The sequence below is a fragment of the Cervus canadensis genome, chromosome 8, assembly GCF_019320065.1.
Source record: "Cervus canadensis isolate Bull #8, Minnesota chromosome 8, ASM1932006v1, whole genome shotgun sequence".
In the NCBI taxonomy this organism is placed as follows: Eukaryota; Metazoa; Chordata; class Mammalia; order Artiodactyla; family Cervidae; genus Cervus; species Cervus canadensis.
This window is the reverse complement of record NC_057393.1, coordinates 31,549,496-31,564,136: the sequence shown is the minus strand read 5'-3', so window position 1 is coordinate 31,564,136 and position 14,641 is coordinate 31,549,496. Positions and strand designations below refer to the sequence as shown.

Here is a 14,641-nt window from a genome sequence, read left to right as displayed (position 1 = left end):
TCCAGCCAGGAGAAGGCAGGAGCTGAGAACCTCAATTTGGGGCCTCCCAGAGCGCCCCAGTGGATGGCAAGTTCCCTTTGCTACTGAACGGTGGCCAGGGCCCTACTCACCCACACAGGCCGTGCCATCCTCATTGGGCTCATAGCCCCGACTGCATCTCTTGTTGGTCCGGCACCTGTAGCTTCCGTACGTGTTGACACACACGGGCTTGTCTCGAGGGCACACAAATGGGAACTGGATGCATTCGTTGGTGTCTGAAAGGCGAGGGGAGCCACTCACTGGGGGCTGGGGGCAGTGGGTCCTTGCTCAGGTTCTGCTTCCCCACTCCAGCCATGACCTTGGGCATGTCCCTTCTCCCTGGGCCTCAACTTGCTCAATCTTCTTGGCTGGCTCCTCCTATACTTGACCTTTACACCTTGAGGGCAATCATGTTGGCCTGGGTCTTCTTTTCTATCTCCCCCAGTTTCTCTAGGTGGCCCTTCACATATGGATGATTCCAGGCCTCCTATCTTAAGCTATGACCTCTCCTTGGGGCTCCAGACTCATGAATGTCTACCATGCATCTCAGACTTACTAGGTTGAAATGGAACTCTAGATCCCCTGGCCTTCAAGCCTCTTCTGTCCCCTGTTCCTATCATCCCCAGCTCAATCAAGGCCACAATCAGTCTCTCGGCTGCCCAAGCAGACATCGGAGAGATTCCTGATTCTTCCAGTTTCCTTAATTTGCAGGCGATTTAACAACAGATCCTGTCAATTCTGGCCCATTGTACCTCTCCCATCTGACCACCTCCCTCTCACTCCTCTGCCATCAGCCTGTCCCCAGCCACCAGCAGCTCTTGCCTGGATTTCTGCAGCTGCATTCTCCCCTTCCCCCTCCCCCTCCCCACACCCCTACCCACTCCTCAGGCCTCCCGGCTTCCCCACTTCCTCCAATCCTATCTGCAATTCAGCAGCCAGGTGATTGTTAAAAATATGAACCATACCATGCCATGCTCTTGCTTAACAGCAAAGGGCCCTGAGAACAAAGTTCAGACTCCCTCCTGGGGACTCCAGATCCTCCCTGATGTGGCATCTGGCTCGTCCATCCTCTCCCAGCACTCCGGCCTCCTTCCTGTCCATTTCACACACTAAACCTTTCTCCTGCCGCATGGTCTTCGCTCCCGCTCTCCCCTCTGCTGGGCAAGCTCCTCCCTCCACTCTTTCTATGGCTGGACCCTTCCTGACCTTCAGGTCTCAGCTCAAAGGTTCTCTCCCTGCCCACGTCTTCTAGAAGAGTCTTCAGAGAGCACCTTGCTTAAACAGCTCTTAACTCATCTTGTCCAGCTCTTGGGTCACATGGCTTGTGGTAGGTCTGCCCAACTAGAATGAACACCCCTCCAGGGTAGATGCCTGACCTGCACCCCCAGCTCCCCACATAGGGTGCTGGGCAGGAGGCACTCAACTGTCTTCTGGGTGATGAAACGAAGAGGCAGCTGCACTGCAGAGGTCACAGGGTCTTCCCAGCACATGGGGAAGATGCTGGAATTTCTGGGTATGTGCACTGTCTGTTTAGAGTGGCCATGGTGGGGACATGAGGAGCGGAGGGAACTAATTTCTTCCTCAAGCCACTCTTCCAGGCATCCTCGCCACTTCTCACCTGTGGTCCTTTGCCCAGGCAGTACCCTCCATTGGAACACTTTCTCCCCACTGACTGGCAAGCTCTTCATCACCCCTCAGGTCTCAGCTCAGACCTAAACTATCTCTGGGGCACTTTCTTGGACCCTCACGAGACTGGTTTAGCACCCCACCTTTGTGCTCCTATAGCACCCCTCCGCACAAGCCCTGCCCAGGCTGTGTGGTCAACCTGTTTCTCTGTGTGTCTGTCCCGCTGGCTCTAAGCTGCAAGAGGGCAGGGATTGTTTCGTTCACTCCACATCTCAGAGCAAACCATTCACCTGGGGCTGATGAGTGGCTGCAGAGGGGGCTTGGGAAGAATGCAGCCTGAGCATCTAAGGGCAGGTGGAGTCCTTGGCCTGATCCCTCACTGCTGGTCCTTAGGATAAAAGACATGGGGTTGAAAGTTTTCTTGGTGCTGAGCCTCTAGGCTACCCTTGCCCATTCCAGGCCTTTGAGAGGTTTTAGGAGGTCCCCGGATCCTCACAGAGCTGCCTCACAGAGTCTGGCTGTGCTGCAGTTACCTGCCCCCCAATACTGCAAAAGGCCGCGATCTCCCTTCTGAGCTGTGACCACATGCCACATCCTGGTTTGCTCCAATGCCCCCTGGCTAGCCATGCCCACTCTTGCCTGCCAGCCCCTTTGCTGGCTGCTGTGCTGGATGGAGGATGCATGCCCACCCACCGTGGCTTCCAGGAGCCAGGCCTCCCTGTGTGCTCTGCCGAGGCAGTTGTGTCTCCTCCCGGTGATTGTTCTCTCTGTATTCACGGCAGGGAAGCGCTGCCAATTCCCAGAGCTGTAGTGATTCAGCCTGCAGGCTGCTACCATCATTCCCACCTTGCCGAGTCACCTGGCGGTTGTCTTGGCATCTGAAGCCCCAGGGACAAACAACACATTCCCCTTCTCACCGCTCCCACCGCCCCTTGTCTGCAACCTGAGTCTTCCAGGGCCCAGGCTGACCCTCCCCAGCGAGATTCCGGCCTCGGCCTTGTCCTCTGGTACCTGCAGGCAACTCACCCGCACAATGGCCATTTTCCTGCTGGGAGAATCCTTGGCCGCACTGCAAGATGGGCAGAAGCAGAGACACTAGTGAGTTGAGAAGATCCCATCTCAGGTCCCCTCCCAGTCACAGCCACAGAGCGGCTGTCACCCTGACCCCACAATAAAGGACAGCTGGCAGCTCGGAATCAGGGAGAGCCCCTCCTGCCAGGATTCCCTTGCCCTGGTGAAAGGAGACCCAGGGGGAAGGCCAAGAACAGCCTGAACAAACTCCTGCTCATCTCCCTCACGTGGGATCCACAGGCTTGCCCCGTGACCCCCAACAGAGTCTGTCCCTCCTATGGCATCACCTGAGACAAGCTGGGTCTCAGAAAGGCAAAGTGTAAAGAGGGCTGGACAAGGTCACTCCCCACACCCCTTTCTCTGAGAACCTTCCCCACTCGTGGGGCCGGGGTGCCTGCGAGCCAGGCCATCACCCCACCTTGGGGCAGGGCTGGCTGGATAAGAGGTGGACATCTCATCCGGAGGACTGACTCAAAGGCTTTGCAGCTGGAATTTGATTTAAGTGAGGCGAAGACAGAGGAGCCTGGTCACTCTAGGCTATGGGGGCTTCGCTAGGTCTCTGTGGAGGTCTCAGCAGCCTGGTGGCTGGGGGCGGTGGTTGGGACTCAGAACACTACACAAGACAGAAAATGTCGACTGTTGGAACTGATGAATGATGGCTGCTGGTGAGGATTACTGAGGAAGGATAATGCTCCCCCCAGAGCCAGCGCACTAAAGACAGAGGTCCATGGGCTCCTGGGGCCACCAAACTGCCATGGCTGTAGCTCATCCCGAGTGTCCCTTGCTTTTCGTGAGCTCCCCTGGAACATCCCTGTAAGTCCCCTTGTCTGTGTGAATTTAAGTGGCTCCTATTATCTGCAATGGCGTGATCCTCTCTGGACAGGGGCCCAGGGCTCTTCCTAGGAGTCTGCAGAGGCAACAGGAGGCTGTGTCAGAGCCTTGGAAAGAATCAGAGATGAAGCAGGAGACCTGGGGCCAGTCCTTAACTCTGCTCACAAATGGCTGTGCAGTTTTGGTGGGTTCTCTTTCTTGGTCTCAGTTTACCTTCTCTGTAAAATGGGTGAAAAATGCTTGCCCTTCCAACACATTTCCAAAGAGAGGATTTCTTTGAGGAGTAGAAGAGCTGTGGGTGTGATAGTGGTGTGGAAACTACAAATGGAGGAGTCACTATGAAGCCTGCCCTTTGCTAAGAAGATTTCCATCATTCTAGAAACAAAGTCTGCAATTCCTAGGAATCCAGCTTCAGCCCGCAGGGTTGTGGGAGGGGCCTGCTTGTTTGGCTCTGAGGTCCAGATGCCTCCGCTCACCTCCAGGTTGGCTGGGTTCTGAGGTCTGTCATCATCCCGGGGATAGGGAATCTCCAGCACCGAGTTCATCTCCGAGCTGGCCACGTTCCTGCTGGCCATCTTGCCATCTGGCCATGTCACCTCCACGCTGCTGGCTTCATCCTTCCCTGTGGGAAGAAAGGAGAAATGATCAGCTGCAGAGGAGAGTGCGGGGTGGGGAGGGATTCTCTGCAAGGGTGTCATCATTCATTCGTTCACCTGATAAAAATCATGAACTGAACACTGTTCTAAGTGCTGGGGATATAGTGAACAAAGCCGACGAGATCCTGCTCCTTTAGGACAACGCCATCCAAGAGAACTTGCGCAGTGATGGTGATGTTCTCTACCTATCCGTCAGCCATGGTAGTGGCTTGCCATAGGTGGATGCTGAGCTCTGGTGTGGCACTGGCGTGATAAGGGACTGGATTTTAAATTCTATTTAAAATAGAATTATTTAACCACTAACCTAGTGGCTACCATATCAGACAGTGCGGTTCTAGAACTTACATTCTAGTGGCTAGGCCAATGGGCAGGAGGCTGTTTTGGGGGAGAGGGTTAAACCTGGTGGTAAACAGGCTGACTTTGGAGTCCTGGGTTCAAATCTTGGCTGTACCATTTACCTAGCATGTTGGGAAAGAAAGAGTGGGGGTGGGGCATCTGGGAGACCTGGGGACAATGATCAGCTTTACAGCTGATTTGCTTTTTAATATTGGGTATATTCCATTGATTTGTATTTATACTGATAGTTAAAGTCTGCAAGGGGCCGTCACTGGGAAAGTCTCTGTTTTCAGGGAGCTTCCACTCTAGTGGGGATAGACAGGTACACAGATGAACCAATAAACAATGCCAGATATTGACAAGCTCTGTGAAGAAAACAAAAATAGGATGATGAGATAAACAGGAAGTAAGAGTTATTGGGGGCATTTTCTCGTCAAGGTGATGAGGGACAGGTTCTTGGAGATAAGGTATTTGAGTTGAGCTCCATATAAAAGCTGAGGTGACAAAGGGCACAGGAGAAAGACCAATTTGAGAAGCAACAGTAAGAACTGGACATGGAACAACTGACTGGTTAGAAATTGGAAAAGGAATATGGCAATGCTGTATATTGTCACCCTGTTTATCTAACTTATATGCAGAGTACCTCATATGAAATGCTGGGCTGGATGAATCACAAGCTGGAATCAAGATTGCTGGGAGAAATATCAATAACCTCAAATATGCACATGATGTCACTCTAATGGCAGAAAGTGAAGAGGAAATAAAGAGTATCTTGATGAGGGTAAAAGAGGAGAGTGAAAAAACTGGCTTAAACCCCAACATTCAGAAAACTAAGATCATGGAATCCAGACCCGTCACTTCATGGCAAATAGCAGAGGAAAAAGTGGAAGCAGTGACAGATTTTCTCTTTTTGGACTCCAAAATCACTGCGGACAGTGACTGCAGCCATGAAATTAAAAGACACTTGCTCCTTGGAAGAAAAGCTATAACAAACCTAGAAAGTGTATTAAAAAGCAGAGATAGCACTCTGCAGACAAAGGTCTACATAGTAAAAGCTATGGTTTTTCCAGTAGTCATGTCTAGATATGATAGCTGGACCGTAAAGAATGCCAAGCACTGAAGAATTGATGCTTTCGAATTGTGTTGGAGAAGGCTCTTGAGAGTCCCTTGGACTGCAAGGAGATCCAACCAGTCCATCCTAAAGGAAATCAACCCTGAATATTCATTGGAAGGACTGATGCTGAACTGAAGTTCTAATTCTTTGGCTACCTGATATGAAGAGCCAACTCACTGGGAAAAGACCCTGATGCTGGGAAAGATTGAAGGCAGGAGAAGAGGATGGCAGAGGATGAGATGGATAGGTAGCATCATCGATTCAATGGACATGAATTTGAGCCAACTCCAGGAGATAGTGAAGGACAGGTGAGCCTTCTTGTGCTGCAGTCCATGGGGTCACAAAGAATCAGACACAGCTTAGCAACTGAACAACAACAAAGCTGAAATGTTTACAGAAAATAATGGTGGTGAAATTCAGGGAATATTCATTGTGAATACATCTGCACACATCCTTAAAGCAACGTGTTACATCACTGGCAGAAAGCAGGTTGGAAAGATTTATCAGGTGTTTAGGCATCGTCAAAGCTGGCCCCGGCTTCCTGCTTAAAGCAACAGGCCTGTCACTGAGACAAGGTCAGGCTAATGGTGATGGATTGGGGTGGAGAAGAGTGGGAGCTGGGCCTCACCTGCTGGGAGAAGCCTTTCCCCAGTCAGTCACCTGGGAAAGAGGGCAGTGCTCAGTACAGGTGGGAGGGATGCTGCAGCCCTCTCATTGTCACCCCCCAGGGCTGACTAGACGTGGGCTTGGTGCTCAGGGCTCCACAAATTTGCACACTCCCCCAAGCATCAGTCGAGGGCTGAGAAAAAAGTCACCCACATGTGTGTGCTACTTTCTCCTCAATGCGTATAGAGACTGTCACAAAACAAGTGAAATTGAAAAGTGCTGTCGAATTTATAGCAGCTTTTGGTCATTACTGTCCACCAATGGATTTTTTTTAAAATGATTGCTGCGATGGGGGCGGAGGGTGGTCTGTATAACATTTTTGTGTATGCATGGGGTTCCCGTATTTTAGAAAAGGGAGCAGGGGGAGAAGGGGGTTATGAGAAATGTTTTCTGGCTTAATAGAGCCGACCTCGGAACCGGTAAGCCACGGGCCTGGAAGGGGAGAGTCTCCATGGGGAGAGAACCTGCATGCCTAGACTTTGGGGGAATCAATACACAGATTCCTGTGTTGGAATATACCTCCACCTCTATGTAGAGGTCCCCCTGGGGTCGGAGCTAACACCACACAGTGTGGAAGGACCCCGCTGCAGCTTTCTCCCCGAGTCCCAGTGCGTCAGTCTGGAGCTTCCAGAGAAAGGTGCATCTTGAGAGCCACACTGTCCACTTTCTGAGCCTCCCTGGGCTTGCTTCTCTTCTGCTCCCTCCAACCCAAGGCCTCCAGAGAAGTCTCTCCTCTGGCCATCATGAATTAATGAGGGCAGGGACCAGCCACCACCCTCCGGAAGTGTCAAAGGTGAGCAGCCCCTGTCCCTGTGCCCGCGATGGGGCAGCAGCACCAGAGAGAGGTGCCCTGAGCAGAGACCCCCCACATGCCACCGAGACCCCCAGACAGGATGCAGCTTCCCTCCCCATGGAGATTCTCCCCTTCCAGGCTGGGGGCTTACTGGTTCTGGGATTGGCTCTATTAAGCCAGAAAACATTTCTCATAACCCCCTCCTTCCCTGCTCCCTCCTACCACAATAATTTATTTTGGGGAAGGGGGTGAAAATAGGATTGGGGGTGTCAACCGCCCACTCTTTTTCTGTTTGGAAGTAGTCTCCTGAGGTTCAAGAGACTTAGCATGTTTAGGGTGTTCAGTGCCCAAACTAAGTGGCAGATGTAAAAAGTAAACATTTTTCTATGTTTAAAAAAAAAAAAGGAGACAAAGAAGAACAAATGTTTCTCGCCTAAGCCAAACAGAGCAGCTACATGAATACATTTTCCAGCCTGACAGAAGTGCCACAAATAACTCAAGAGCTGTCGAATATTCATAGACAATCACAAATTTATATCCTGCATCTGAATCCTGCTTCCTCTCTTCCTCCAGACCCAGGGATCCGCAGGACTAGGATAGAAGTCAGCCATGGGAAGGGCACATCTCCACAGGACTCCCTCTTTTGTTACTGATTATTTGGGGGCCTCCGTTTCCTCATCTGTAAGATGGGAGCTCTAGCCTATCCAGGAAGGACAGTCTTTCCTTGGATGTGAGTGCTGCCCTAGCCAATTTTGACCCTTAGCATCCCCATCATCTCTTAGACATGGGGGGCACCCTGCAGTTCCCAAAGGGCTTCCCCTTTTTGCCAATAATACTACAGAATATGCATTCCAAACTGCACGCCGTGATTCTCAGTGTCAGGGCATTGGATCCTCATGGCAGCCCCCTGAGAAAATACTAGTTTTATAATTTCCATCTTAGAATCAAAGGGGATGAGACTTAGAGAAGTGAAGGGCATTGCTCACAGCTACCCAGAGAGGGAATGTCTGATCCTGAAGCCCACACCTGCTAAACCCTTATTCTACTGCCCACCCCAGCCCCATGACCAAACCACCATGGACCAAGCATCATGCAGGGAGCTGGGATTCAGCAGGAAGGAGACAGACCTAGGACCCATCCTGGAGGAGCTGAGCCCTGTGGGGGCAATGAACACAGTGATTATGTTAAAACAACTGGGAAAGTGCACATATAGTATCAGTACCTCTTGGTGAGAGAGGCGGGTGTTAAAAGTCATTTTGTTGGAGGATACAGGAGGAATAAGAGCTTGGGAGGCACAGAAGGGAAGGGAAGGACGTTCCAGGAAGTGGAAAAGAGATAGAAGCAAAAGTATAGAGATATGAAAAGGACATGCGTTGTTGACGATTGGGGAGAAGTTCAAAGTGGGTGAAGCAGGGTGTGAGCTTGGGCGTTAAGTGGGGTGGGTGGGAGAGGAGATGGGGAGGAACTTGGAAGGTGTGACTGATTGAAGCCTCTTAATTACTCCACGAGGGAGAATTTACACCCACTCCCTGGATGTAGACACTGAGGCTTGGCAAGGTGCAGGGAACTGCAGGTGTTTGAGCTCAGACTGGAACCCAGGCTCCTGCCCCCAGGCCCAGCCGTTCCCTCTGCCCCAGAAATTTCAAGTCTTCCTGCAGTTGCACAAGCCAGGGGGCCTGGCCACCAGACACTACACAAGGGCAGCCTTTGAGTTGGCCAGACTGCCGGGCCTGTGTGTCTGGGAGCAGAGGAGGCCCCATTAAGAGCAGCAGGGAGTCGCCTCTGGCAGCTTTTAAAGGACAAAGGCCAAAGAGGCACAGAGAATTGCGCTTTTCAGAAGAATCACAAGCAAAACAGATGGTGGGAATACAGTTGGTGGAATATTTTTGCACTTTATTAAAGCGATTTTTATGTGGGCCACTGAATTTTCCTTTCCTAAAAGAGCACCAGCCGGCTGGGAGGCAGCTCTGAGTCACTTGCGAACAATCAGCTGAAGGAAGGAGGGGTGTATGTGTAGGGGATGGGGGTGCCATCAAAGCCTGGGGTGGGTTGGCTCAGGGGGTGAGCCCAAGTGGGAGGCTGGTGGAGAAAGGAGATTATTGACGTTTGTTTTCATGTATTGGCTTTGGTAGAGCTGCCTTAGCTCTCTGCTAGCCCGGGGCCAGAGAGCCTGGGTATGGGCTACATGGGGTGGGTATGTGGGGGCTGAGGTGTTGGGGTTCAGAGCAACCCAAGTCCAGCAGGGTACTCAACAGGGGCTGTGAGCAGAAATGCTCGTTTATGAGGCTGGCTGGCCGTCTGCACTGGGAGGACCAGGGGAAGGGCAGGACAGGGTGGGGGATGGTGGAAGGAGGCCAGGGAGCTCCCCGAGCAGGGGTACGTGGGAGGTTTTACAGGATGAAGCTGAGAGCACTCTGCATACCAGAGTGGCCCGCTGAGAACCCCTGCCCCCTGAAGCATGAAACGCAGCAAGTTCCCTGAGTTTTACTGTGTGATGTGATGCAGTTTGGACCCTTAGGCATGCACGTGAGGGTCTGAGAAGCTGAGTCCTCTAAGCACAGCTCAGTGCTGACCATGCAAAGGCCCGCAGCATGGGAAGGCGCTGGTTCCCCAGCCAGTGGCCCAGGAGCTGAGAGGAGCTGGCCAGGTATGTGGGGGAGAGAACTGCCCCAGGGAGGGGGCTGGCTGCTGACCATGGACAAGCTGATCACCACACTTTGCTGCAAAATCAGGAGGAGGCAGGAGTGGTTTTGGAGGCAGGAAGGAACAGGGTCAGGGGAGCATTATGGGTGGTGGAGGGGGTTCCTGCAGCCCTCTGCCCTCCTGCACAGCCTCGGGCGGGGGCGGGGCCCACCTCTTCCTAGTCCTACTGACATCAGGACAGCCCTTTCTGCATTCCTGTTCTGGACCTGCCCCTGCTCACTACAAATACGACCAAACAAACTATTCCGGACTGGAAACCGTCCTACTGTCCATCAGCAGGGGGCTTGCTAAATAAATTATGGATGCAGCCACACAATAAAATACTGTGAAGCACTAAAGGAAAACAAAAGAGATATGCACAGACTTGGAATAATGTCCAGGATGTACTGTTAAGAGAGAGGGGGGGGAAAAAAGCAAGTTTGGGAATAATACGGAGAGTATAATAATTTCCGTTAAAAAAACTTTCGAGGCATATTTATTTATAAATGTGCTCCTATGTATTTTGCATGCAATAAAATCTTATAAAAAAGTGTGGAATTGGGAAGAGGCTGCTCCCGACTACCTATTGAAACTGCTCCCTGCCTGTTCCCTTCTGCATTCTTAATTCCTTTACCCTGTTCCACATTTTCTTTTTTCATAGCACTTAACGTCTTCTAACCTTTCATATATTTACCTAGTTGTTATGTTTATTAGGTATCATATGTGACTCCTCCTTCCACTAGAATGTAAGGTCACCCATGGCAAGGATCTTCCTTCAGTTAGTGTTTGGCACATAGTAGGTGCTCAGCAAGCAGCTACTAAATGAATCCCATGACCCTGGGGGAGGGTGAAGAGAGAACGTTTCCTTTTTGCTTAATATTCCACATGTAGTGGCGAGATTGTAGGTTATTTTTACTTTCTTTTTTTATGGTGTTATACTTTCTAATTTTCCTATAATCAATATACATTATTCTTACAGTCAGGAAAAAAATACAAAACTAAAGCTTTCTTAAAAAATTGCACATGCTGCTCTCCCTGCAGGGCTCTAGGTGCCAGTCTGGTGCCCCTGGAGAGGTTCCTGGGCTCCTCCACGGTCCTCCCTCCCCCACAACCCCCCCCCCCCCACTGAAAGCTGAGCCTGGCTGTGGCTTTCCCCGCTCTGCGAGCCCCTCCATTCTGCCCACACTCTCCGGGGGGCTCTGGGAGCCCCTGACAGGTTGGCCCTGGCCTCCCTTTTCAGACTCTGCTGCCACCAGACCCTTCCCGTCCCGTGGACATCGTGAACACTCTCACCTCTGGCCTTTGTTCAAGCCAGGCCAGCCCCTGGATGCCCCTCTCAGCCCCCATTGACGCCTTACACATTCCTACCATCCTTCTAGACCTAGTTCAAGGCCCACTCCTTGCTCAGAGCAGACTGGGTTTCTCCTGTCTCGGTCCTCTTACAGCCTCTGGGCCAGTGTGATGGAGCACCCAAACGTGCTGTGACCAGAGCTCCTGTGTCCCCTGGCTTCTCTCACGGGACTGTGAGCCTGGAGGGCAGGGAGCATTTCCTTGTTTCATCTCTCTCTTGACCACATCTCTTGGTCTCCTCTGTGCCCCATTTCTGTCTCCCCACTGTTCTCTCTTTCCGCAATCCTTCCTTCCCATCTGGCTTTCCCATCGGTTCCCTCTCCCCCTGCCCCACTACTGGCCCCTCCATCAGTCAGGAAGGCCTGCACTGTGCTGGATTCATGAAGATCCTCCTGGATGTGGGGGTGTCGAAGCTGCAGGGTGGAGCCTCCTGCCCCTCGCCGTGTCCCCAGCTGTTGGCCCTGCTGCCTGCTGAGCGGCCTTAGAGAGTCTCACTGCCAGGCCCACGATTGACCAACTGGGGCCCGTCTCCAAGTGTAGTCTTCCTTCTGTACCTCTCTGGGAGTGGATCCATTGGCAAGGAGGCTGCAGGGGAGCCGTGCAGCAGTCTGAACCGGAGTTCAGACCCAGAACAAACCCCATGGCCATGCAGAAGAGCAAGGATTGGCAGTTCGGGCTGTCACGAGTCCCAGCCAGGAGCAGCCTCCATAACCTGAGCTGTGGAGGCAGATAGTTGGGAAGAGGCATGGAGGCTCTTGGGCCCCCGTGATACCATCCCAGCTGAAGAAGCAGATCTGTTCTCTTGGCAGGGACAGACACTAGCCAGAAAAGAGGCCCAATAAGACCCACAATACATACCTCAAAATAGCAGAGTCAGCTCAAGGGGTGAGGGGAAGGAGAAACCAGCCCCGGTCCTGGCCTCAACATTGATTTGCTTTGTGAGCCTCAATTTCTTTATCTGTACAATGGGGTGTGGGTTGATAGCCAAGCCAGATATCTGGATAAACATCCAACCTGTGAGACCATGGCTGTCACCGTGGTATGGATGGGCTCACTTGGGTCATTTGGTAACTGAGGGGTCGTGGATGCCCAGTGAGAAAGGGGCAGAGCAGGACCCTGGCTGGCTGCGTACAGAACAGCTATGGGAGTCCAGCAGTCAGATCACAGTGGTTAAGACCCCAGACTGTGGTGTTCAAGGAGATGGGGTCCAAATCCAGTCCTCTCTATCTTCTGGAGGTGTGACTTAATCTCAGTCTCAGTTTCTGGACCTGTAAAATGGGGCTATGATTCTTAGTTCATCCTGTTGTGGTGAGACTGGAATAAGGTATCTCAGGTAAAGCATTTAGACCAGTGTCAGGCATACACTAAACACTTGATTAATGTTGACTACTACTATATTGTAAGAGAGGACTATGTATTTAAAAGTCATCTTAGAACTTTCCTGGTGGTCCAGTGGCTGGAACTCTGTGTTCTGTGTAGGGAGACCAGGTTCAATCCCTGGTTGGGGAACGAGATCTTGCATGTAGCAACTAAGACCTGATGCAGCCAAATAAATAAATAGATACATATTTAAAAATAAAATAAAAGTCATTTTGTACCATTAGGGCCAGCATAGTAAATGGCTGCCTTAAAAGTGATAGACTTCCAATGTCCGGTTGACCCACCCAGGGTGAAATAGCCTGAGAAAATGCTCATATAACCAGGCCCTGGGTCCCCTAAAAATTTATGCTTCTTTTTCAGATGACATAAATATTATGTGTTGCCTATAAAAATTGGAAAACACATACACACATACACAAAATATGAAAGTGAAATGAAGTGTTAGTCACTCAGTCGTGTCCAACTCTACAGCCCCATGTGTTGTAGCCTGCCAGGCTCCTCTGTCCATGGAATTCTCCATGCAACAATATGGAGTGGGTAGCCATTCCCTTCTCCAGGGGATCTTCCTGACCCAGGAACTGAATCTGAGTCTCCTCTATTGCAGGCAGATTCCTTACCGTCTGAGCCACCAGGGAAGCCCAAAATACTGAAGACAAAGTATGGAAGAAAATAAAAATCACCTGCCCAGTTAGGTCTGGATTTGAATCTCAGCTCTGCCATTTATGTGACTGGGGAATGTTTAACGGTTCTGATCCTCAGGTTTCCCATTTGTAAAATGGGGATAAATCATGCCTATATCAAAGGGTAATCATAAGGATGAAGTGAAATAATAAGAGTAAAATGTCACCACACCTAGAACAAGAAAGAATTATCATATGGATCCAGCCACTCAAGGAGAACCACTGTTCACACTTTTTGCATTTTCTTTTAGCTTTTTTCTATGCTCATATGATGTATATATAATATTAACATACACATATATATTTGTTAATTTGAGACCATATTGCCTACTCTTTTTATGTTAATATCATGAGGTGCTAACATAAGGGGGAGGGTATCTGATTTTGAACCTAGGTATATTTGACTCAAATGGTTTCCTTTCTTTTTTTTTTTTTATACTTATTTTATTTTCCATTTTTGTCCATGCCACATGGCATATGGGATCTTAGTTCCTCAGCCAGGGATTGAACCTGCACCTCCTGCATGGGAAGCACAGACTCTTAACTCTGGACTGCCAAGGGACGTTCCTTAAATATTTTCCTTAATCGTTGTGTTTTAGTAAAGACACTGTTGCCCCCATCCCCCACCCCGTAATGTTTCTCGACACTTTTTCCATTATTGTGCTTCCTCCCCAAGAAGACCTGTTACAACTTTTCCCCCCTAATTCCCTTCCTTAGTGCATTTCTTTAAAAATGCTTTATTTTGATGAATTATTGATTCACACGAAGTTGTAAAAGATAGTACAGAGTGGTTCTGTATGCCTTTCATCTAGTTGCCCACATATACCTAATGTTACATATACCTTATGTAACTATAATACAACATCAAAACCAGGAAGTTGACATTGGCACAATGTGTGTGTATAAGTTCTCTGTTCTTTATCACCTGTTGAATTGTGCAGCTCCCACCACGATCAAAACACAGAACTGCTCCATCACCATGAAGACCTCCTTGGGGTTCTCCCTTTAAAGTCATACCCACTCCTCCCCCTTTCACCATTTCTGACCCCCAGCAACTACTGATCTATTTTCCATCTCTATAATTTTGTCATTTTGAGAATATTATATAAATGGAATCAATAGTATGGGACTTTCTGAGACTGACTTCACCACCCCCCACCCCACCACCACTCATCATAATACACATGAGAGCTATCCAAATTGCTGCATGTATCAATGGTTCATTCCTTTTTACTGCTGAGTAAGCTTCCCCAGTGACTTAGCTGGTAAAGAATCCACCTGCAATATGGGAGACCTGGGTTCGATCCCTGGGTTGGGAAGATCCCCTGGAGAAGGGAGTGGCTACCCACTCCAGTATTCTGGCCTGTAAAGTCCATGGGGACACGATTGAGTGACTTTCACTTTTCAATATTCCATGGTGTGGATGGACGGCAGCTTG

The 14,641-nt window shown here is 50.3% G+C and overlaps 1 protein-coding gene across 4 annotated transcripts in view; it reads right to left on the bottom strand.

Annotated features, from left to right (window-relative positions):
• Nucleotides 1-14,641, bottom strand: part of CRTAC1 (cartilage acidic protein 1) — a 172,087-nt gene that overhangs the window by 21,676 nt on the left and 135,770 nt on the right. For all 4 annotated transcript variants that reach the window (XM_043475789.1, XM_043475792.1, XM_043475790.1 and 1 more), the window contains exons 12-14: nt 4,023-4,168; nt 2,671-2,713; nt 111-254 (exon numbers count right to left, since the gene is read on the bottom strand). In XM_043475789.1, coding sequence (XP_043331724.1) covers nt 111-254; nt 2,671-2,713; nt 4,023-4,168 — 333 coding nt within the window. The remainder of the gene's footprint in view (nt 1-110; nt 255-2,670; nt 2,714-4,022; nt 4,169-14,641) is intronic.